At 47.0% G+C, this 25,515-nt stretch overlaps 1 protein-coding gene across 1 annotated transcript in view; it reads left to right on the plus strand.

Moving 5' to 3' along the window:
- Positions 1-1,345: 1,345 nt before the first annotated feature.
- SGPP2 (sphingosine-1-phosphate phosphatase 2) overlaps positions 1,346-25,515 on the plus strand; it is a 34,988-nt gene continuing 10,818 nt past the window's right edge. Inside the window, exons 1-3 of the mRNA XM_005489337.4 lie at positions 1,346-1,647; positions 15,474-15,632; positions 25,074-25,253. Of these exons, the coding sequence (XP_005489394.2) occupies positions 1,438-1,647; positions 15,474-15,632; positions 25,074-25,253 (549 nt within the window). The 5' untranslated portion in view covers positions 1,346-1,437. The remainder of the gene's footprint in view (positions 1,648-15,473; positions 15,633-25,073; positions 25,254-25,515) is intronic.

A 25,515-nucleotide genomic window follows, 5' to 3' on the forward strand; every position in this document is an offset into this window, starting at 1 on the left:
TACAAATTTTTGTGCATTTTTCACATATCTAGGAACAGGAAAAAAAAAAAGCAAACATTTCCCAGGTACATATGAGCGCATCTAGTAAATGTTACAGCTGTTAAAAAACAAACCCAGAGGCAAACAATAAATAATTGCCCCAAGTAAAAGAGTACAAACACATAACCTGCACAGGCTGCCTCCCTCCTCAGTCCCTGTGAGCTGGTTCTAACAGGGGAGCCCTGTCATCACGGCCAGGGCTGAGTGTGTGCACACACCAGCAGTGAGGAGAGCACCCGACACAGGATGGTCGGGCAGACCTCTGCTGACAGAAAATTGTGTTTGGAGAAGATAAAAGAAAATGCATCACACAAACAATTAAATGAGATCTATGGAGTCTGCCCCTAATTGTGGATGGGGTGATGAAGAGCTGTCCCTGGGATTCCTCACAGGAGCCACGTGGCCCCAGCCCAGGCTGGGTGATGAGATGGCTCTGCCATCTCTCATCTTGGGAGTACTCATGGAGCCTGGGTGAGCATCTCCTGCAGGCAGCCCAGCCGGTGGCACAGGGACACACTGACTTGCTAAAAAAGCAATGGAACGTGGCTTTGGTTCTAAGTGCTCTGGAAAAAAAAGCTTTGATGCAACCTTGCATAATTTAGGGTATTTGAGAATGAAAAAAAGGCAACAAACTTTAAACGAGTGTATGTTGAGCAAATAATGATTGTGCAATCCTTGTATAAAATATATTTCTGGGAATAGAAATGGGCTGTTCTAGTAAGAAAAAAAAATGCACTGGTGGAAGGTTCTAAATGTTTCAGACATAGGAATCAGGAGGGATCACCTGTGGCAAGGTTTGCAGCCCTAGAACTTCAGGGGCATCTTCCAAGGGATAACTCCTTTTTTTCTGTAGGAAACTCCACAGCTGTATTTAAGGGATAAAATATTTAGAGATGTATCCTTATAGGTGTATGCGTACACATGATGTATACAATGCAGGTGTGCAAATATTTGGGAAAAGAAATAAAAGCTGATTCCAAAACCGGACAAAATGAAACTGGGGACAGCTCAGGGTGCATTTTACACCATGAGATGAATTGACAGAAGATGAGCCCATGTAGCATGGCATCCATGCCTAACTGTTTTTCCCAACGTTCTATTTCAGGAAGAACATCATGGCAGGAAAAACACCAAAGAAAAGGAACACGCTGAATGTCCTGTCCTCGCCGCGGGGGGCACCGCGGGGTTGGGAAGCGCAGGGCCGGCAAGGGGCGCTCCCGGGAGGGGCAGCGCACCTGTGCGTGCGGGGCGGGACCTCGCACCTGTGCGGGCGGGGCGGGGCAGGGAGGGGCGGGACCCGCACCTGTGCGGGAGGGGCGGGGCGGGACCTCGCACCTGCCCGCGGCCCCGCGGCCGGCGGGGCGCGCTGGGGCCGCGCAGCGCGGAGCTGGCGGCAGCATGGCCCGCCTGCTGGGCACCCTGCGCAGCTCCCAGCCCGTGGCGCGCTTCCAGCGCTCCTGCGGGCTCTTCCCCGCCGGCGAGGAGGGCGGCGGCAGCGGCGAGCCCGCGGAGGGGCCCCGGGACGGCGGCGTGTGCAATGGAGCGGCCGCGCTGCGCCGCCCGGCCGGCGCTGCCCCCGGCGGGGTGCGGAGCGGCCGCGGCCCGCAGGTGAGTGCGGGGGGGCCCGGCCGTGACTCAGCAGAGCCGCCCCCGGCACCGAAAGCGCAGGGATGCCCCGGGAGGGTCCCCCCGCTTCCCGCCGCCCGCGGGATGGGAGGAGGGAAGAAGGGTTGGGGCTGGAGCAAGGAGCGAGCTGTGTGCGCTGCCGCAGCCCGGCTGCATCCCGGCCCCGCCGGGGAGGTGTCTGGGGGCTCTCGGCGCTCCCCCATCGCTCGGGATGGGACGCTCGGTGCGAGCGGGAGTTGCCTGCGGAAGGGCCTGGGGGGCATCGCGGTGTGGCCCAGGGATGCGGCAGGGAAGGAGCAGCTCTGTTCTGTCTCCGAGCGGGGCGCACCTGCCGCGGTGCTGCGCTCTGCCCGGCCCCTGTCCCTGCCCGCTGCCCACGGTGTGCGGCTGTGCCCGGCCCCGGCCCAGGGTGTGCGGCTGTGCCCGGCCCCTGCCCAGGGTGTGCGGCTGTGCCCGGCCCCTGCTCGCTGTCCCTGCCCGCTTCGAGCGGCTGGGCCCCCAGCCAGGCCCGGCTCTGCCCGCTCCGGGCTCAGCCGTGCCGGTGCAGCCGAGCTGCCGATGCAGACATGCAGCGCTTCCCGCTGGCCAGGCAGGTCGCGGCGTTTCCCGGCACAATCTGTAATTCCCCTGTGTATCAGAAGGAACAGGGAAAGGTATGATGCAAGCCGTGTGTACAGGTCGGACGACCTGCTTTTTGTCTTACTGTAATGACTCGAATTCATTAGCAGATCGCTTTGTGGTGCCTTTTGGAAAGCAGGTGTGATAATGCGCTTTCAAATGCTACCTGCAACATAAACATGGAGCAGTCATGGATGTCATAACTCTACCACTCCTTCCCTTCCATGCTATTTTACTCTTCCCTGTTCCACATCCAGTGCTCAGATTCCCATTTCAAGCATCTAAAATTCTTCCTTAGCTGCTGCTTGACTCTTTCTCGATTAGATGTAGTTCAGTCTGTTCACTTCTGAACTACAGTAAGCTCTATTTTGGGTAAACTATGCAGATAATTCACTAAAAGATTTATTGTCACTGCTTTCTTTTGAACAGTGACATAGTTCATGTGGCAGTGTTGATACTAAATCCTGTCCAAGTTAATGCTCCATGAATGCAGCTGTTCACCTTGAGCAATTGTTTTGGGATTCATGAAGCAAGGCACAATTACCTTTATGTGAAGGGTGAATGTTTTCTGCTTGAGACTCCATGAAACTTGGAGATAAAAGCAGAAGGATTTGTTTCCTCAGAATTATGGCACTCACTTCTGAAACATGAAAGTTGCGTTCGAACACCCCTAAAATGGAGATGGGAGAATAGATTGAACAGTGTTTCAGTGAAGTGCTAGAATTATGAAGACATGCTCTCTGTGTTCCTCTTTATCTAAACTGGGAATGAAAAGTCCATTTTTACAAGGAGCATCTTCTGCAGCCTGATAAGAAATGTGAAAAGTTCATTTCGATCTCCCTTAGACTAAGGCTCAGACCCCCTGCTTTCTTGCCAAATGACCTGGGTTACCCTGATGTATCTGCAAGTAAACAGGTTGAGGAATCTCATTTGAATAGCTAATTCCTTGGCCCTGAATTCTCTATGGATAGTGTCATTTTCTTGCCACTAGCTGCAGGTGTTTGCAGAAAGGTGCTAAAGTGCTGCTCCTGCATCTCCCTCCTGGAGCCTTGTGTGGCTCTGTGCTCATCCATCCCTTCCTGAAACTGGGGAGTTTCAAAGTCCTTGTCATCAGGACAGTTGATTTCTATAGGGTTGTAACTTCCACACTGCTTTGTCTTGACTGTCACCACTGTCTTAAAGATCCTCAGGTTCTCCTGCGTAAGCTCTTGGACAACCACTGGGTTATACCTGTAAAACCAGAGCCTTTGCATGCAGTGAAGGTGTGAATGGCTTACTGGATGATGGGACTGCACAGCTCCAAGTCTGCAGGGCATCCCCCCTTTCTTCAGTGCCAGCTCTCAGGCCCCTGCATGTGACCTGGATTGTGTGGCCCAGCTGAGGGCTGGGGGCAGTTTGGGAGGGGATGGACACACCTGGTAGGGAAAATGCTGTACTGCATTGGAGAGGAGAGAGGATGTCTCAAAGGGGTAAAAAGACAGAACAGCTCTTCCTCTGGAAGGAGGCTTTTAATTATTGCAAACATTTGTGCCAGGAGTGCTGCTTGTGATTCATCATTATCTTCATTTATGTATAACCTGGGCATGAAGTATGTGTTTAAAAAAAATATAATAAGCCACAAGGCCTGATTACAGTGGCCAGCAGCAGCAGGAGTGGCTGTGTTTCTGAATCTTTGTCAATCAGTCCTGCCTGCCCCACAGGAATTGCCATGAGATTAGACAGGGAATGAAGTGCTTAGATGTGACAGCTGTGGCTGTGTGCAATTCTTAAATGTTGAATCAGTCACCTAGCCAGTGTGCTTGATGTTCCTTGGTTACCAGATCACTCAGAATGACTTTTTAATACCACAAATGCAAACTCTGGTGTCTGTGGATGATAGACAATGGTGCTAGTCCAACACACTAACTTGACTTGGACCAGATATTGAATATATGGGCTTGTAGTGGACAACCTGTCTGGGTTTATTACTACAGAAGACAAGAGAGCAATGCCTTATAATTAACATGTCTAATACTAGTTTCTTTTTTGTACTGCTTTCTATTATTAGTTTGTTTCACCAGAAATTTATTTCTGGAACAGCTGAAAGGTATCTTTTCCTGACACTTTATAGGAAATCCTCAAGCTGTGCTCTTAAAAACATAAATATACTACCTGAAGCTGGTGTTCTGTGAGTGGCCAAATAAAGGCCATATATATTTTAAACGTGGAGCTTTGCTTATCTCTAATCTCCTGGTGGACTTTTGCTCCTGAAATTGATAGCCTTAATGAAAGGGTATGAAAGAAAACAACAGCCTTCTATTCAAAGTTCTTTGTAGAGATTTGTTTGTCTTTCTCCACTTTTCCTCTCCCAGATGCTTTATCATCTCAAGATCTGTCTTCCTGCCTTGCAGAGAGTACAGTTCATGTTTACACTGTAGTTATTCCTTAACTGTCAGAACTGCTCTGAGCTGGCACAATGCTTACAGACTGCCTGATGCTGTTTAGTGATTGTTCATGCTGTAGGTGAGGAGGACAATAACCAGGATAACAGCCAGGTGATGGTAGCAGAAACAGAGAAGGTGGGTACAAACTGCACCTCCATCTCAGGTGTATTACAGTCCCAAAAAATGTGGTAAATTACTTGCAAGATATAGATGAAAACACTGTTTTTGCTGTGATGGGATGGTTGGTAAATTGAAGCATGTTTGCTCTAGAGTCTGAGTCAAGGTCTCTCTTCTGTGGTGGTCCCTTGCAATGGATTTTTGCATCAGCCTCAGAGTATTGCTTTTTTTTAAATGGTTTCGCAGGCTTACTTTGTTTCATGTTGTTTCCCTTTCCATGCAGCAGTAAGTTGGTGGTAGCTGAGATAGGTTCAGCAGGAGAGGCAAACCCTTGTGAAAAAAGCCCATGAGCACTGCTAGGACAACAGGCTCTAGTGCTAACACTTTGTGCCCCTAGAGAATACAGCTGAACTTTTGGAAGCTCCTCAGTTTGGAGCTGCAGCTGGGGAAACACGAGCTGCAGTTTCTGGTTTCAATGGGCTGAGCACAGGGCTCACGTTCCCCAGCATCGCTCTGGCCCTGTGTGGTCGGATCTGCCCTTCCTGCAGGTGTGCAGGTCTTGGTTTGAGGGTCTAGCAGCAGTGAGGGTGGTGTTCATCTGAATGAATGAGATGGTTTCATGGAGGGTTTTGGCCAGCCCTGAGTGAGGGCCCTTTGGAAGATGACAGCAGAATCACAAAGATTCAGGTAGTGCGTGGCAGCCCTGGGAGGATCTGTCGGCCCTGGGTTTGCCTCTCCTCAGGGAGCAGCCTTGCATCCCCTCTAGAGAGCTTCCCATTCCTCCCCCTCTGGAGAGCAGGCTGCAAAGACAGCCCTGTGCTGGTTGTTACCATCTCGTCTTCAGGATCCTGGAGATGCTCCAGGACCCTTCAGGATCCACAGGAGTTTGTGAAGCTTTGCTGATTGCAGTAGATGTCCTGGTGGTGCAGAGAGAGTGGGTGCTGGCACAGGGGCACACGAGGGGCTGTGCTGGCAGCCCAGCTCCTTACATTGATGATGATGATGATGTGCTTCATGACTCAGTGCTTCCTGGCTCACAGCCTGAGTCATCTTTTTGGAGGCCACTGGACCTCATAATGAGGAGCTGTCAGGATCCCAGGATTAATTCCAGTGCTTGGAGGTGAGCCACTCACTGCTTTATAATTCTGCTGACTGTCTTGGGCCATTACTTCAGATATCAACCAGAATAATAAAAGTTAATCTGCTGTTGTTTTTGTCGTTTGGGTCTCTGGAGAACAGGAGTACATTTAACAAACAAGAACCAGAGAAAATGTGTTCTGGAAAATCCCTTTGGACAGCTAGTTCTTTCAATTTATCTCATTTTTATGCTCTGCAGGGAATGTATATGGGTCATCTGGGCAGTGGAAGGTGACTAATGACTGCTATAGCAAGTAAATCTGAGGTCTAGAGGGTACAGGTAGTGTTGTCTAAACCATGATTTTTTTATTTAAAATGTCTGTTCACTTTCCTGCTTTAAAGGGTTTCATATCAGTCCAGTTTGGTGAGCACCTGTAACTTACTTTCCCAAGGTAAACTGCTATTGGTCTAGATGTAGAGGAGTGTGAAGGCTTTAATATGGACCTGAATTGCTCATTTATTTATTTTATTACTAAATTTTGGAATATTTTTTACTAGATATAAAAATAAAAAATATATTTAATTCTTCCTTTTGAAGACAGCTGGCAGTTGCAAACCACTGTCAATAGGGTTCCCTGAGCCTGTGGGTTCTGGCACACAGGAAATGGTCACTGTCAGCCCTGGTCAGGTCATTTTTATCCCCTTTGCAGCCTGCTCCACTGCATGGAATTGTGGCTGCTTACTTAAGTCAACCACTTTATGAGGTGTAGTGCCTTTAGTGTTCCCCATTGCCATTTTCTTTGCCAAGTGAGAGTGTTGGGGACCTTTGTTTTACAGAGCTCCATGTCAGACACCTCAGTTGTGCCACAGGAGCAGAGCCTGGATGTTTGCAGTGGGAAGGCCCAGAGGCATTGGCAGTGAGGAACCTGTTCCCTGACAAATGTACAGCCCACCCACCAGCATCTGTGGCATGAAGCAAAGGGCAGAGCAAGCAAAGGACTGAAAGAAAGGTCTAGGGAGGAGAAAGGAGACCCCATGGCAGGGCAGTGACACCCATGTCACCTGCAGGTGAGATGCCAGAGTGAGTTTTGAGCTGGGACTGACTGAAGCGTTAAAGCTTTCACGCACCTGCCAAAAGGTGCCACCAGCTGGTGCCAAGCTCTGCTGGCTGGGGGAGTGCCAGGGGCTGCCCTCATTCAGAGGGGCAGGAGAGCCAGGCCTTGCAGCAGCACTGGCAGCATCAGGCTGGTCTCCTTGTGTGCTGCTCCATCAGAAAGGGCTGACATCAGCATGGCCTGCACTAAGGGCAGCTAATAATGAGGCAGCAGGTGAATGAAGGACATCTTATCTGCAGCTCTCCTCCCATGTGCCTCTCACAGCCACAGCTGCAATTTGGACACATCCCTTGTCCTTACAGAACTCTGTGCCCTTTGGGAGCTCAGGGACAAGGCACCTGTACACATGTGATGGTATTTAACCCAAATTCTCAGCACTACCTTAGGAAACTGCTCTTTGACTCCAGTCTTGGAACCATCTGCTGGCAAAAATGCCACCTCACCTGTGCTGGTGCCTGATTGTAAGAGATTAAAACAAATAGTTTAGCTGGCTGAAAATGATATGGTGTTACTCTGTTTGTTCCAGAAGCCTTCCTGCTCTGTGCCTCTCTGAACAGACCTCTGCCATGGAGCTAGTCTTTGAGCAAAATTAGCTGACTGGATCCACGATGCTGCTGTGTAGAAAAAGTGATTAATCTATGGTGTCTATTCCAGGCTAAAGTTAATTTCTAAAAAAAATCTGAATGTGAGAACAAGCTTTTTGCTCTGCAAAGAAATCTAACAGTGAAGTCCTGGTTCTCCATGGTCATTGGCCACTCCTGCAAGGTTTTCTTGGGTTGGATTAGGTTAGGTTAAGTGAAGCTTCTCTTGAGGATCTTCTCAGATCTTGTGTGCTGGGGCAAAAGTGAGTGTCAGGCTTCCCATTCCTCCCCCTCAGTCTCTCTGCAGAGCACCTTGGGTATCCAGCAGCCATGCAGGCCCTAGTAACACTCTGACTCATTTGCTTTTGGCAGAAAGTCAAAACTAAAAGGAGGTGGTGCTTGAGGGAGATGGGTGGGTGTGTGGGCAGGGTGACCATCTAATGCTGTGCTGCTGGAAACTGCTGTGCTGTGGCCCATCCTTGTACTCAAAACCAGTTTTAGTAACACTGTACCTTTGGAAATATGAAGTACAGTAATTTTCAGAGGAATCTGATATCAGTTTTGAAGCTGAAATCCCCTTTCTGAACTGCCTAAAATTTGCTTCCTCTGTTTCTTAATTTGCCTTTTCCTCCCTCTGTCCACAGACACTGATGCTACCTAATCCTTAAAACACCTTCCTCAGACATTTCCACGTGCAGGCTCTGTGTTGCACCCCACAAACTTGCAGTCTAATTCTCATAAATTAAAATGCAATTAAATAAACCTGTTCTTCCACTGTAAAACAGGGAAGAAGGAAGCGTTTTCCTTCTGCCCTTCCCCTGCCTGCCTCTCTTGCCCTGTTATTTCCACATGGCACAAACTGGCCAGTTGGAATGTGGGAGGATGCTGAAGTGCACCCACCACATCTGTCAGGGCAGCTGCAAGAGCCCAGCCTGCCCAGTCTCAGCCTGGCAAAGCAGGGCTGAGGGCATGAAGGAGGTGAGCTCGTTCAGGGGAAATGCAGCTCTATTTGCACTGCTGGTGTGCAGCTTTCTTGGCAGAAAAGTGCTGCAGATGCACATCAGTGATTTGTAACAAAAGTGTCAGAGCTGGGCTCCTGGAGTTACTCCAGCAACTGGAATGACATGAGAGAAACAGCTTTCCATAAAGAGTGGGCAAGGAAATAAATGCAGGGATGTTACCCTCCATGCTGGAAAGGTGCCTTCAGGTGTATGCTCAAAAGTCTGAAGATTATGGTGGAAGGTGAAGCTATTGGAATTCCTCAAAATTACATTGCGAGAAAAGGGGTGAAACATAATTCTGATGCCATGACACCACTGTGTGGAGGGAAGTCAGACAGCCTTGCCATTTTAATAGCAACAAGAAAAAGCTCCTGAGTATATGAGCTGGTAGGTTTGAGGTTTGAGTAGATGATCTTTAAAGGTTCCCTTCCAACCTAAACTATGATTGTCTGAATCATGGATGTCAACATGGATTCTCCGATTCTATGATTCTTTGAATCACGGATGTCAACTCTCCAGGCCTCTGCTAAGAAAGGAACATAGGAAGTTAAATGGCCTGTGAGTTTGAATGTCACCATGAACACCTTTTGATGGAAAGTGATGAGAGTCTCTTCAGAACACGTTTCAGAGCCAAGTGGAAATCACCAGCTGGAAATGCAGGTGTGAGAGGAACTTAGAAGAAGGTGCAGGTAGGCTGGAGGACGAGAATTGAAGTCAAATAGTCTTGTCAAGCTGAAGATATGATTGAAAAATTACTTCTATTTAATAGGTGCAGATACTTATTGAAGAAGTAGGTGTAGACTAACTGTAGAATGGAGCAATAGATGTGGTAGGGATTTCATGGAGGAAATGAAGTTGTTTGAAATCACAGGTTTGACATGATTCAGTGGTGACAAACCTCTGAAAACTGCCACAAAATGAATGACATTGTGCAGGACTGTTCCTTCAGCATTGCTGAAGTGTCACATCTGATCTTTGGGCTCTGTAATTCAAGACAGGTGCTGTGTTTGCAAAATGCTCAGTACACCCTGTAAGAATTACCAGGTGTTTAGGGAGTGAAGGAGTTATTTTTTGAATGCTTATAACAACCTTCTCCTGTGCCAGCCTTCACAGGAAGGAAGCAATTTGTTCCTTGTCTGCAGTAGATAAGAAAATAGCCATAGGTTTCAATTTCAGCAAGAGTTTCAGGCTAGATGGCAGGAGAGCTAAGCTCTTGGACATGGCCTGGAGCAAGCAGTGGAGTTTCCAGCTCTGGTTCAGTAAGGACAGGTTAGACACACTTCCAGCAGAGTGGTGGGAGTGTAAGCCACCCAGCCCTGGTGGACAAGCTGGACCAGCCTTGGTTTGGGCTGTCTGTCAGGAAATGTGAGGCTGTCCTGCCCAGTGACTGCAGGCATGGTCCCCCACAAGCAATCAGCCTCCTGAGCAGCCACTCCCCTTTCTGTCTGAAAGAGACTTTGGTTTCTATAAGACAGCTTTCTTTAAGGAAGACAACATAATCAATTTTTCCTTCCTTGATTCTTCCTATTAATTGCCTAACCAAATGCTCTGTCAACACTGCTCTTAGGTTATTCCACTTTATATTTAAATGACTTGGCAGATTCTGTTACTTCTACATGTGTTCCTTCAGCACAAGGAAGGAGGCTAATCATGTTACTTCTAGAGCAAGATACAAAAATAAAACCTGGAATTCAGTCCATCTCCCAACTATTAATCAGACTGGAAGGAAAACAATATGAAGATTAAAAAATGAAATCTTCCCACATAAAGTGAAGTGTCTTAACTGTGTTCTGGACCCATCCCAGCTTCAGATGTGCAGATGTGTGCATCTGTCTCAGCTGACCATCCCTTACAGGCTGAAGGCAGACTTTGGATGAACACATACTGATGTGTGGTGACTGGATGGGCTTTGTGCCCAGGGGGGCAGTGTTGGTGGGAGACCTGCATGTGCCTTTCCCAGAGTCTGTCTGGGTGGGCTCAGCCTTTGGTCTGGCAAACCACAGCCCCTTTCAGCCTGACTGCTTCCAGCCATCCCTGGTGCTGCTGCCTGTGCAGCACTGCTCTGCTCCTGTACCTTGCTGAGGATTTTATCCAATGGCCTTTTGGAACGAGTTAAGAAATTGCTTAAATGCTCCCAGGATCCTGCCTGAGTTTTAGGCTGCCTGCTGGTTCTTTACCTGAGCCCACTGGAAGTGCTGTGACTCTGTGGCTTGAAGGCTGAGCATTGTCATGTCTCATGCAATGGTTATCTTGATTCTGCATCAGCTGATGGTTCCAGGCCACATCCCTGCTCATTAATCCAGGAGTTCCTGCTGCTGTCTTTGCTTGCACAACAGCTGGGAGCTGGATGTGTCCTCTATGTGCTGCACAACAAGGACCCACTGCAACAGCAGAGCTGGACAAGATTTTATGACATTTAAGAAGGATTTTCTTGTGATTTCTGTTTGTCTCCATCCCCACATTTCTGAGGTTTTGGTTGGCTCTAGGTGTCCCTCCAACAACACCCTGTAAACCTGGACAGCTATTGAAAACTGGCTGCCTCATGTTCTGCAGAGACTAAAAAAAATAATTCCTTGTTTTAAAGCATTTAAACAGAGTGGGAAGCTGCACATATGTATGAGTTTGGTTAGGTGTATTTTTGACGCCCTGGGGCTCCTTCTGTGTGCTTTGTGGGCTCTGTGTGCTGCTGTCCTGCCCCTGGTGTCTCCTGCCATCCCTGCAGTTCCTCCCACGGCTCTGTGCTGCTCCTTTGCTGGCTCCCTCACCCACCATGGGTGCTGTGCACCCAGCCAGGGGCTCATGGCCACACCAGAATCCCACTGGGGCACTGCCCCTGGCCACCCCTCCCTTCCTTCCTCATGGAGAAATGGAGCAGGGTTGGTTGGTGCTCCCAGGGAAGGGGAATGTGCTGCCCCTGCTTGTTGCATCTTCAGGAAACTCATTGTGTGTGACTGCAGCTGTGCAGTTGGATGGAAGAGCTGAAAATTTTGATAATCATGGGTTTTGCTTTTTCTTATTTTCCAAAATCTAATTACCAATATCTAATTTTTTGTTGTTGTTGTGACTTGATAGGTTCCTTTTTAACTTGCTACAGTTAATAAACATAAAGTGATTTAAAATTGTCTGCTTATGCAGGGTACTCCAGTACAGAAGGCTTTTCCCACTGTTTTTACTCAAAACAGTACAGCCCTGTGGGGCTGATTAGTGTGATTTATACTGTCTTTGTGTACAGCAACATCTAGACTGGAATTTTTGATTTTTTTCTTTTGTGCCTGATTTTTGGTGGCTTCTCTAAATTTAGAACCCTTTTTTTACAGCATTAAAAAACCTTAAAGTGAAAAGTATGTAATGTGTTAATTAGGGACTTTGGGAGGGAAACTCGTAATCTTTTGCAAGGCAGTTCTGTTGAAAGGGGAGTAAGGGACTTCAAGAGCTTCAATTAAACATGTACATCTTCTGAAAGATCCACAGTAATTGAGAGCTGAGAACAGAGTGTTGGTTAATGGGATCTCTGGGTCACACTCTGAGCCTTAGAAGTCTGATGCTGCACAGCTTGTCTCTAGAGACAGGGCAGGAAAGGCTGGGGCCTGTTTTGCTCTCTGACAAGAAATCTGCCACAGGAATTGCAAGAAATACTATCTTTGCATAGCTACTTTTTTTTTCCCCCAAAAACTACATTTTTGGGAATGTACAAAAGTACATTTTTACATTTATTACGTTAGTGGCTCAGCTGCTGTTCCTTTGCTTCAGCTTTGAAGGCTAAACACTATATATACACATAATTTCTGAAATGATGGATTCCTCCTATGCTGTGTCATTGTGTGTTGCTGCATCCCCAGAGCCACCAGGGTGTTGGCTTGCCCTGCTCTGCTGGCCCTGTGGGAATGTTTAGGGATTCTCCCCTGCTCCAGGGTGCTGTGGCAGCTCCTGGTGAGGGTGACCCACCCCTGTGCAGACACTGCAAACGTGGGATGAATGCAAGAGCCATTTCTGTGCCAACAGCTGGGTAGTTTATTTATGGAGACTCATACATCGAGAAGAGTTTCTTGTAGTCTGAGCACTTGAGGTTTTTCAAATCAGACATTCTACAGTTGGTGAGAAGGGTCATTTTTGTGAAATTACCTGTTTCTGTGTCTGTGAATGTTGAGGTTTATTACATCTTGCTTTGGAAATGCTCTAAAAATTCTGACTTTATCTACAGCCTTAATTGCTGCCCATTAAAACCTCTCTGATCCAAACTGAGTAGCAATGGAGATGGATGGAAGAATGATTTGCTGAAAGGGCTTCAGGCTTTGTGGAAGGCATCAGGTCACTGCAGTACATTAAGAAAAGCTAATCTAAAGATAGGAGTTACTTAAAATTACAGATTGAATAAATTTCTGGGAATGCTAGAAGATGTTAACACAAATAATGGATTTTTCTGCACTGGGGTTAGCATGAGAATAAAGAGGGAAGGCACTTCACAAAGCACTGCACTCTGCTTTCTGCAGAAGCAGTGGGTGTAGATAGTAAATGTGAGCTCGCTGCAGTCTGAAGGTGCATGGAGGAGGTTTGCTGTACCTACAGTGCTTTGGGATCACAACAAGCACAAACATCACTTTATTACCATGCACTGCCAAGCACCAAGTGGAGCAATCCTGTGGCACTCTGAGTGCCTGACATGTGGCTGTGGCATCCTGTCACAGACAGGCTCTGTTTGTCCCCTGCCACGCACTGGCTGTCACAGCTGCTGGTGTAGAGTTTAAAAAAAGGTGCTAAAAATCCAACCAAATGTGTGTGTGATTTCTGATAGAAAAAAAAAAAAAGGTTTAAGAATCAGAATGGAATCATGTGGAATGACTTGGATATGGAAATATTGTTTTAGCTCCACATTTCTTTTAGAACCTGATAAACTTACTTTCCCCCACAAAACAGTTACTGGAATAAAAAGGTTTTATCCCTCATCCCATGAGGTTGCAAGTATAAAAGCATTACTTGTGTCTGATCCTCTCTGAGCTAAAGCACACATAATTCCCAATACCTTAGGGATTAATGCTTAAGTGAGGAGTTAGTGGTGCCAGCAGAGGGCTTTCTGTGGGGCCAGGTTAAGTGTCACCAAATACAGTTCCAGGATCTCAGACAGGAGCATTGGAGCTGCTAATTGCACTGGGGGTGTTTTCTAAGTGGCAGATGAGAGTTGAGACACTCAGACTGATTGCTCTGTCACACAGCCAGGCATAGAGCTGTTATCCTAAAGGGATGCCAGTAACTCATCTGTGGCCTCTGTGACTGAGAGATGGGGGAACACTCCTCTGACCCTGGCATTTCCAAAAATGGTGACTCATCTTTTCTGTTCATTGGTGCACAAATCAATTCAGGTTGTGGGGTTTTTTATGGTACTCGAATGGATGCAAGTTCTTTCCATCTTGCTTTTGTCATCTCCGTGCAGTTTGCCTCATCTCTGCACTAAAAGCAGATGAAGAGACTGGAGCTTCTAATGGCTTTTGCAGTGAGTCACAAGTGCACGTCTAGACTCCTTGGACAATTTTTATGTATTCTCACTAGCATGTAGGGTGAGAGTTTCTCTTTAGTAAACTAGTTACACAGCCAGCTCCAGCATAAGTTTTCCTATTTGGTGAGTTTTACAAGCTTATGCTGAGACCTTCATGGTCCCTTCTCAGTTTCCATCTTTAGGAAGTTCTTTCATCTTGTATTTGCATATCCAATGTACATATTTTTAATTTTTTGGGGAGGATTGAGTGGGACTAGATTGGCTCCTTAGCTCCTCCCCTGAATCAAAACATCTATCTAATCTAATCTAATCTAATCTATCTATATCTCTCCTTATTTCCTGAAGTGACAGGTGTACCTACAAAATGTGATTCACTTACCTGTTGCTCCTGCTAAGAGTGTGAGGCTTCTTTGTGGTGTCCTAGTCCCAAATGGCAGCAGCAGCAGCAGCGAACCTTCAACAAGTGGCCAAAGTCATGGCCTGAGCAATGTGTGCTGTTGTGTGGCTTCCCAGCTCTGCAGGGCTGGGTGTCACCTTTTGGAAGAGAGAAACATGTTAGGTGGGGTACATCTAAGGAAATAATCTAGCCACCAAATCCAGACACCGAATGAAATTTCATGCAGAATAAAATTAATAAATGAAGCACTAAAGTGTTGCTGTTTGCAATGTATCTACTGGTAATGCTTAAAAAGACACCCTTGAGGTTGTTACTTAAAATGGAGTGAAAATCTGGTGGTGGCAGGTGCAGCTCTCTTCTCTGCCCACTCAGAGCCTTGTGTTGCCCTGGCCCTGCTCTGCAGCTGTGCTTGCTGAGCCCAGGCCCAGGCAGGAGCTGAATCTTCCAGCTGTGGCACCTCTGTGTGGGGTGATCCTGTGAGATCCTGCACAGGAGCACAGAGCTGGAGGCACCTGAAAAAAAATCAGTGTTGAGGGCTGCTGTCAGCAGCACCTGTCAGCAAATTGCAGAGACTATTATGAGGCAAACTTTAAATGAAGTAGTTCAGTAATTGCAGTTTAAGTTTTTCACCTCAAGATGCATTTCCAGTGAAAGCAGTGGTGGCTTTGTCTACTGATGTTGAAATTTCAAACTTAGCATGTCAATACCTTTTATGAAATGCACCTGATTACCCTGGAGGAAAGGCTGATCCCATCTCTTGGAAGGTTTTGTCCTCGTGACTGCTGCCTCAGTCTGAATGGATTTCTGCTCTGCAGGAAATGTGGCTGTGCTATCACCACAGTCTTCATTCTAGTACAAAAATTGAACTTCATTTCTTGACACTTCCTATAACAAACTCTTTGGTTTAAGGACTGGGAACTGTATAATACTTTAAGTGTTTGTTATATTTTTCTACTTCACTAAAACAATAACATTCTCTCATTTCCAGGGTTGCACACAGAAGTATATTGTGAAGAACTACTTCTACTACTACTTGTTCAAGTTTTCAGCTGCTTTGGGTGAAGAGATTTTTTATATCACTTTCCTTCCATTTACCTACTGGAATATAGATCACTCTGTGTCTAGAAGAATGATAATTGTTTGGTCTGTAAGTATTTCTATGATTAATTTCAACTTTAATTCTGTATCCATGGCAATTTACTATTTAAGAACAAGAACAACCCTTCAAATGAGCAAAATCCCTTCAAACCAAAGAAGCACCAACACTATTCATGTGCAGCTCATGTTTAGGAAGAAAAGACATTGCAATACTGAGAGAGGAGGCGAAGAGGCATCATCTGACTCAGGGTTTCTTCATCTCTGCCTTTTTTTTCAGCCCAATCACTGACTGAGCTGCTTTTGATATAGTTTGCAGAGAATAGTTGGGAAAACACTTCCTTCCCAGTGCATCATAGTATTTCAAGGATTGCTTTTCATCACTTTAGGAAATCTTTCTCTTATTCTCATTTTTTCTGTGTAATTTCACATGGTTCTGGCTTGATTGAAGTTACTATAAACCTGGTAGTAAAGGGATATGCAGGCTGCAGTGGAATAAGGAGGGTGTTTCTGCAGTCACTTAAGGGGGGAAAGATCAGATGGTCTGTTGAAGGCTAAGACTTGAAAGCATTGATTTTTATTAATAGAGAGCATTCACAAATTAACTGACTTCAGCATTGCTTCAGCATGGGTTTGGGGCATCCAGAATAATGCATTTCCATTGTAGCACTGAAAAAACAGGAGATAACCAGGTACTTCAGGCCAGGACTGGCTGTTTTGTCACTGCCATTGCTCATCTTGGTATTGATCAGATATTGCTGCCCAAATAAAACCATTTTAGAACAGAGAAGGGAGGTAGGGAGCACCCCTACTAGGTGCAAGAGCCTGAAGGTTTTTACTATCAATCTACACTGACTTAAGAAACTGAATCTTGGTAAAAATTTAAGTATGATATCCAAGTTTATCTATTTACCGTGAAGCTTCTCTGTGATCCAGTAAATTCTGGTTAATAACATTTTGTCTTTTGACAAAATAATATAATAAGAAATAATAAAAACAACTTGAATTGAGTCATACACTTCAAATACACCTGGTCTTGGACAGAATACATCAGTTGCTCTGTGCCAACAACTTTAGTCAGTACATTTTATAAAGAGAACATGAAAAATAACTTGCAGATGAAATTTAGAAGTAGGTGGACACAGCATAACTAGAGCTGGGTTTTGGCCAGGAGTACACCTACAGCTTCTGGAAACGTGCCACAGAAGATGAAAATTGGTAGTCACTGCCTTCTGGGTTTGCATATTGCTAAAAAAATCAGCCTTTGGAGTACTTTACATGCATTTCTATAGATTTGCTTTGTCTTTTCCTTGCAAGGAGTTCATCTGAGTATTAGCCAGATCTAGTCTGACTTAGAGTATTCAAGCATCTGATATTATGATAATTAATATTATTTTTCACTTACTGAGTTGTCAAGCTGCACTTTATACTGAAAAGGGGAAACTGTTGCAAGCCCGTGCATTTAAAACAATCTGTATTTTTAAAACATTAATTGTATGTAACTGTGAAATGGCTAAAAATGTCCTTGCAGGCCATGTGTCAATGCTGTGGCATGTTCACTGGAAGGATCTCTGCAGGTGAGCAGGGAGTGGCACTCACAGTGCTGCTGCTGATCTAACAGTCATAAAATCATACAATGGCTTGGCTTGGAAAGCACCTTAAAAATCACCTGTTTCCATGCCCCTGCTGTGGGCAGGGACACCTTCCACCAGACCAGGCTGCCCCAAGCCCTGTCCAGGCTGGCCCCAGATGCCTTGGTCATGGATGTGACATTTGTCTGAGCTGCAAGGGAAACACCAAGGTGTCAGTGGCACAGAGCTGTGCTTTTAACTGAATTGGAGGTTTTTGGTGATGGAATTTTGAAGAAATGTTTCTGAATGCATGATGATGATGATGTGTGGCTAAGAACTGTGCTAGATGACAGTACAAATCCAGGCAGCCTGACGGTCTCTGACAACAGCTGTGAGTGGAGGGCTGGGAAGAGCATGGAGGGATAATTGCAGGACCCAGGCATGTCCTGCAGAAGGCTCTTATCCATCTGGGGAAAGGGGCTGGTAACAAAGGAGAGCCCCAAGGGAAAGGCAGGAGTAGTTCTCCTTTAAAGGGATTGCTGAGGATGAGGAGAAGTTGTTAGTGAAGCTCCTCAGCAGGGAGAGAGAGTGGACCAGCAATGACTTTTTCAAGAGCCTGGGACAAAGCACGGGGGTATGCTGGGAACATGGCTGGCAGGGATGATGGTGACACAGAGGGTGACACCACTGGCCAGGAGAAGTGGCTCTGGAGAATGGGGGTGCTGAGGGTGGTACTTTTGGGCTGTTTCCCACTTAAACTGTGAGTTTCTGCTGCAAGTGGGAAATGACAATGTTGGTCAGGATGAATCATGGGAGTTTCTTCCCTTAAAAATTAAAGCAGCATTAATGGTGTTTACAAAGACTTCCTGCCATCTTATCTGTAATAGTTTATGCAGAGCCAGTCACCCCCTTTTGAGAAAGATAATTTCAAATTGGAGCAGCGCCAGGGATGATTAAAGAACACACTATTTTCTGAGCAGAGACTGAAAGCTTAGATAAATCCCTAGCAAAATGAAGCTGGAGAGAGAATGGGGCTGGCTGCAAAAACCATGGGAAGGAAGGAGCTTCTTAAAATAAAACTACAGTCACAAGAAGAAACATGCATAGGGCAGTCATAAATAATTTCAGTTGAAGCCAAAGGTTGTGAAATAGCTCTAGAAGGGTGAAGGGCAGAAAGAAAAATTATAAAGAGTTTATTTCAGCAGCAGCAGAGGAGTGGACTTGGAACCCAGAAATGTCTTCTGCAGCCCTGGGTCCCCAGAGCCAGCTGCTTGTGCTTTTCTGTTCAGGTGGATGGCTATGGGAAATGCTGACTGGTTTTGCATCCAGATGCTTTGGCAGCCTAAAGCAGCATGTTGTGCTTCCATGGGGCCTTGCCTCTGAGGATTCAGGGTATATATGCAGGCTTTGGCTTTACCTTTGTGAACAGATGGAGGAAATAACTGCATGAAACCTCTGAGCAAGGTGCTGAGTCAGTAACGGAGGTCCCCTGGTGTCTTTGCTTCTCTTCTCCAGCAATTTGAGGTAAACACTCTTGAAACTGCACAGGCAAGGCTTTGATGCCTGTGACTCTTGCAATTTCAGCCAGGAAGTGCAGAGATGAGAAGCAGCTTCACACAGTCCCCAAATGTACTTTAAATTTACTGCACATCTCAGCTCAAGAAGTGAAAGCTCACTTTATTTCTGTTTGTTTGTTTTTTACTTTTTGTACTGCTTCAAGTTTGAAATCTTTATTTTGGTGTGGAATTTCAAGGGCAGAGACCTGAAAAAAATACTTACTGTTTCAGTTTGCTCTTCAGCATGCCTGGAAATCTCTTTTTCTGTGTTTTTTCCTCAGGCCACACCCCTTCATAGCCTATAAAACTTTAATTTATGCAATGTAAATATGAGCTGGCCAGCAAGGACTTTGTTGGGGCAGGTGTGGGAGCTTTTGGCATGTGACAGTGATAAGTGCTGACTCAGGGGAGGTGGCACCTCTGAAGGGAGGCAGGGTTTGGATGTCTGGTGATGCCAGGCTGCGTGTGCCCCTCGGGGCTCCCTGAGCAGCACTGGGTGGGACATCTGCAGCAATCTGAGCAGGCCCTGGGTCTGAATCCATAGCAGTTCAGCTTTCCATCTTGCTTTTCTGAGGAATAGCTTTCTAAAGGCTGTCAGCACTTGGTTACTCAGCAGTGATGAGCCCTGAACTCCCTCTCAGGGTAATCAGGAGTTTCCTAACCAGCAGGAGTTCACCTGCAATTGTGATGCCACTGATATTGCTGCGCAGTGATTGAAAACACCCTTGGAAGCAAACTTTGGGTTTAACAATTCTTATGTTTGTTAGTTTTAGTGCCTTTGCAACACTTCACTGAAACAAGCCTGGAGCTGCTGACAAACACAGTCGCTTGAAAGCCAAGCTCCAAATATTGCACAGCACAAGAACATGTAAAACTGTATTCAGGCACATGAGTAACTACATGTCAGCATACAAAAATAAATGGTGTGTGCAAGTTGATAAAGTGTTGATTGAAAGGGAATTTTGCAAGAGCTGGCAGCTGTACTCCACCCTTGAAGAAAAAGTGCCAATGAGGCTTTCATAACTGAGACAAGCTCTGAATCGTTTAAGGTGAAGTTTCAACTGGAAACCTTTTGTATTTCAATAGAACTTCTAGGTGTAACAGTTTACAGTTTTAGATGTCAGATGACAAATCAGATCAATGTGACAGTACATTTCCCTGCTGCCAGGAGCCTGGACCTAAATTTCCCTCTCTAAGCCCATTATAGGACAGTCAACTACCTTATAGATTTTATCTAAAGGCTTCTTTAAAAGACAGAGTGAATGTGTGAGGGTGTTGGCTGGTTGTGCTTCTGGAGGTTCAGGATTCTGCTAATCTGGTTCTGGTTTTGTGTTTCTGGAGCCTGAATTAAGACCAAGTCCTCCTTCCTTTTATATATATAGATGTAGAACTTTTTAGGAAGCTGCCCATGCTGTGTCTTCCCTGTTCCCCTGCCTTGGGCTCCCCTGTGCTGTGAATGCTGTGTTGCTTGGTGGGCTGGAGACCTGTCTGTTGGATTTGCTGTTCCCATGGTGGCTGGGACACCCCAAGGGTTTGAGCATCCCACCAGCAGAACGTGACCTTGAATGTCCCATGGGCCCTGGCCAAACCCCTGGGAAATGCAAAGCTCCTGTGCAGCCAGCTCAATGGTTGATGAGTTTTCTGGGAAGCAATACCCATGCTGGAAATGGCAGGTGCTGGAGCTCTAGGAGAGCCAGCTTCCCTCTGCCAGGGTGTGTGGGGCTCCAGGAGAGCCAGCTGCCCTCTGCCAAGGTGCTGGAGCTCTAGGAGAGCCAGCTGCCCTCTCTCAAGGTGTGTGGGGCTCCAGGAGAGCCAGCTGCCCTCTGCCAAGGTGCTGGAGCTCCAGGAGAGCCAGATGCCCTCTGCCAAGGTGTGTGGGGCTCCAGGAGAGCCAGCTGCCCTCTGCCAAGGTGTGTGGGGCTCCAGGAGAGCCAGCTGCCCTCTGGCAAGGTGTGTGGGGCTCCAGGAGGGTCCCATCCCTGCTGCTGGGGTTGGCACATGGGGAGCAGCCCGGTGCTTCAGGAGGAGCTGGGGAGCAGGTCACAGTCTGAGGGTGGCTTAGGGCCCCAGACTGGGGCTGTCTGGGGCTCCTCTGCCCTGCAGGGCTTCCTCCAGCTGGGCTGCTGCCAGGGCAAGGGGCCAGCAGGGCTGCTCAGTGACTTCCATGGTGTGCTTTCCTGGAGCCAAGCCTTAGCTCTTGGCATTGACTGGGGGTAGGAGAAGCACCTCCACAAGGACAAGCTTTTCCTTGCCCTGCTCCTCTTCCACTCTGAACCGAGTGATGCCTGAGGGACACAGTCACAGCCAGAATCTGCTGCAGTGTTTATCTGGTCACTGCACTAGGGGGAGGCTGAGAACAGGACAGTGCAGGCTGGGTGCTTGGCTTAATTTCTGTATGGGAAATCAAAGTCACGCCTGCCTCAGCAACCACATGCAGTCTTTACTGCTGCTTGACTAATCTGCAAATGTTTATTAATAGTGCATCTTTCTTTTTTTTCTTCAATATGCTTGGTCACTCCTATCAGAGCACAGTGCTTGTGAAAGAAACCCAAAGTAAGATCATTTTCACACTGTAAATTTCCTTTCTGGGAAGATGACATATACCATTGCAGATCAGGGTTTCTAGGGCCAGGTTATAGAGTTTCTATTTTGGAGCTAAACCAGCATATTCAAAGTCAGGCTGCCACACTGTGAGTCTCAGGAAAGAAATTGCCAATGCTATTTGACCATATGTCTTCTCTAGAATTTTGTCTTGTCCTTTTAACAGATCAATAATGAAGATAAGAACAGCTGCAAAATCAGAAGCTGAAAACAAATATGATCTGATTCTCTTCTGTTAGCTGAAATATTACAGAATAAAAAAAGAATTGCTCCTCCTGACCTTCATATGCCAGTGGGAGGCTCAAGTGTGTCCATCCTGTGCAGGGGTTGTAGCAGGGCAGGGATGAAGGAGGATGTCACACAAAGCCCACCTGCAGCACTGAGCATGTTTCCTCAATCTTGCCAGGCTCAGGGTCCGGGCAGCTGCCATAGGAATTTTCCACAGGGGGAACTGCACTCTGTGGCAGTGCTGCCACACCTCTGCACAGGGAACTGGCTTAGTTGTGTCTGCCTGCACTGTGAGTCTGCACTGTGGTGGTAAATCTGCCTCCAGAGCTTTTGCGTCCTGTCATGGGAGTGATGCATGTGAGGAGTGAGGGGAAACCATTGCAAATGCCAGACAACACCTGCAGGTGAAAAAAAACCTCCTCTTGCATGGTTGACTTACACACCAGAGGCATAGGAATGTCAGGGAAACAGGGCACTTCATGGCACTCAAATGCTCAGGAGAGCAGCCTCACACCCCAGAGAGATCTCCTGCAGATGTTAGAACAAATGAAGAGGTATTCACACCTGTGTGGATGCTAATGCCTCAAATTTGGTTCTGCAGCTGTTCACTAAAGCAAAATCTGTTAAAGTACAAAGATAGGTTTGTCTTGTTTATCCTGATGCAAAGGATCAGGTGAAGAAGTATTTTTGGAGATAGACCATATATATGACTCAGAGCAAATGAAGAGGAAGCTCTCTGAAAAAGACTACAGAGGCTGTCTTGCTGCTATAGCAACTGCCAATTGCCTTTGTGTAGTAAAATGTAATGCTCTTCACCCAAAGTGGCAATAAAGCCTTGCCTTTGCTTCACCTGGAGTCCTGGCTTGCTGTAAAGGGTTGCTATTGCCCTTAGCGCAGGCCAGCCCAGCTGTAGTGGTGGGCACCAGAGTCTGAGCAAGGTCTTGGGTTTAAGTTGCTTACAGTTTTGGGGGTTTTTTTGGTTGTTTGCTTGTTTTTATTGCTGCTTAAATTTGTTGCAAGAATTTAACCCGGTGGAGTTCAGAGCCATTTCCACTGCATTGGGAAAACATGGATGTGCATGAGAGAAGGGCAGGGGTGGGCACTGCCCACTGGGACCCACTAGTGCCACTCTTGCACAGGGCTGTCCCCAGGGAGGGCACCCACTGCCCAGGGCAGGCAGCTCTGCCAGGAGCACTCTTTGCTTTGCTGTGCTGTGGGCAAAGACCCTGGGCAGAGCCTGGACAGCGCTGTGCCCCTGCAAGCCTGCACAAAGCCTGCACAGAGCTGTGCCCCCCAGCCCCTGCAGCCCGTGGGGTGCAGGTGACACAGCCCCACCTGTGCAGGGTGGCCTTTAGCAATGTGCACCTGCCGCTCATTCTCTCGGGCAGCCTGCCAGTTCAGCTGCTGGGGGGTGTTTTACCCCACCCACAAGTGCCATAATTCAGGATAGTGTTGTAAAGTCATGTGCATAGTACCCAAATGAGCTAAAGGCAAAGGTCTGGTTCTTCAAAGATCAGTGCTTAGTCTGGGCATATTCTGGAGTCCCCTGCATGTTCTATGAAAGTCGTCTCACCGCTCCTTACTGCCTATACAATTTGTTTCCAAAAAGTAGAAGGGCCAGACTTTAATTCAGGATGCCAGGAAGGGGAGGGTGCTGTGAGGATGCCTGATATTTTCACTTACCCATCCCACCTCCAACATTCAGTCTGTTTTTCACCATCACAGGAGTCCTAGCATAGCCTTCATTTTTGAGATGACTCATTTCCTTTTCTGCAATGCTCTTATGTTCTAGTGCTAATAATACTTCCACAAGTGGAAGTCATTATTATAGAGTGCTGATAAACTGGCTCATCCTACCTTGCCTCTCAGATGGTATCACAAATGGCAGCCTCAATGTTTTATGTTCTGCCCGAGAGAGCAATTTTTCTTTCAACCTTGGAATTTAATTAACTTCCAAACATGTGCCTGCATCCATTTGGAAACTGAAGGCATTAACTAAATAAACCCACACAGTAGGTTTTTAAAAGATGTTTGTTCCTTGAGCCTTTGTTTACTGTGCACAGTGTGGGGCAGGGTATTCACTGCCTTCCCTGTGCTGTGTGTGTCCACAGGAGCAGCCAGGTGTGTCCCACCTGCTGATAATGAGGCAGTGATGTGATTCACATGATGAGGGATAAAGGATGCAAAGGCACCAGCAGTCACTTTTCCAGGCCCTGGTGCTGGCTGTAAGTCCAGCACTCTCTGGCGTGTCTGTGCTGCAGAGAGAAGGACGAAGGAATGACTGGCTTTTTCCTGGTCCTGACTTGTGAATCCTGAATCCTGTCATCTTTCTTTTAATGTGAAACCATTTTTTAAATGGCTGATGGGAGAGAGAGGGATGCAATGTGCCTGGTGACAAATGTGGCAGTGGGTGATTGTGTTGCTGTTCCAGCATATGGCCAACGCCAGTAGCAAGGGAAGGATGTTATTTTAAGCCCCCTCCTTTGCTGGTGGAAGCATGAGAAGCAGAAGAGTGAGCTGTCTCACACAGCAACTGAGCTTTCATGGTAGTTAACCTGATTTTTGTACTAAGAAAAAAAAAAAAATGAAAAAAGGTTTGCTTGGCTTTGTTTTAAAAAGTCTCCCCTGCCTATATGTGGCTACATTATGTAAAGGGAGGAGGGCTACAACAGAAAGCAAATACATCCTACAGGGACAGCCTGGTTAACTTTCCTCAGATGTGCTCACTGTGGATGCTGAGAGCCTACTGACTTTGGGAAGAGGGTGCTGAGGAGCCAAGGATGCCCATGGCTGGATGGGCAGCACCTCTCAGGGCTGCTGGACAGCATTGCCCCTTGCCTCTGCTTGCCTTGCTGACCTTAGAATGTGACATTTCCCCTAAAAGTACTGTGGTGCTGTGCTCTGGAGCGAATTAATGCAGCCCTTGCTTAAACCTCTGGTGTCCCAAGCAGGGAACAGAAGCCTTTTACTTGGGAGTTGGGCAGGAGAACTGGTAGCTCATGTTGCCTGTCCAGTTTTCCCTCTGCTGCCTCTGTGAGGATGCTGAGGCTGTCATTTAATAACCACAGGGGTGCTGTGTCCCAGCAGGGCTCCTGCAGCTCTGGGTGACTGGGAGCTGCTGGGAATGGGGGAGCTGGGGCTGGACACAGCTGTGATTTGAAGGTGGGGTGGAAAAATTTCTCTTATGGCTGCTTTCTTTGCAGGGGAGGGGCTGTAAGGGATAGGGAGGAAACTTAAACTTCTCTGGCATGGGGTGGGAGCCAGCTGTCTGTCTCACAGTGTCCTGTATTGTTGAATCTCATCCGCCAACCCTCCTTTTGGTCCCACTCCTGCTCAGGTTACCACAGAGTGCAGCAAAACCGCCACTTCCTTCGCTGGCTGAGCTAATGGAAACCCCTTTAATAATTCAGGGGATAAATTCTCCACTTGGAGGGCTGGATTCTGCAGGAAAAAGCACAGAAATACAGGTGGTTCTTGGGTGGGCTGCGTGGGGATTGCCTGTGCTGACTGACAGCCTGTGGCCTTTGCTGTCCCCAGATAGTGATGTACATAGGCCAGGTCTCCAAGGACATCCTGAAGTGGCCTCGGCCCCTGTCACCACCTGTGGTGAAGCTGGAGATGAGGACGAATGCAGAGTATGGGATGCCATCCACCCACGCCATGGCAGCTACAGCCATCTCCTTCTCCTTCTTCATTGCAACCATGAACCAGTACAAGGTAGGGGGACAAAAAGAAAAAAACAGAAGAAGAAAAAGAAAATACATTAAGAAAAGAAAAGACTTGCTTCCAGCAAGCCACATAAAGCTTGCAAATCCAAAGATGTTGCTACTTCCAGAGGAGTTCTGTATTTATTTTCACACATGTGTATTCTTCCCTGTGCTTACCTGTAGCTGGTCACTAATAGACACAAAAAGAAATGTAGTGGAAGTGTCCTTTTTTGTGCATGGACTCCTCTCAGAGCTGCTGGCAGGCTGCACGG

The sequence above is a fragment of the Zonotrichia albicollis genome, chromosome 9 (assembly GCF_047830755.1).
Source record: "Zonotrichia albicollis isolate bZonAlb1 chromosome 9, bZonAlb1.hap1, whole genome shotgun sequence".
NCBI lineage: Eukaryota > Metazoa > Chordata > Aves > Passeriformes > Passerellidae > Zonotrichia > Zonotrichia albicollis.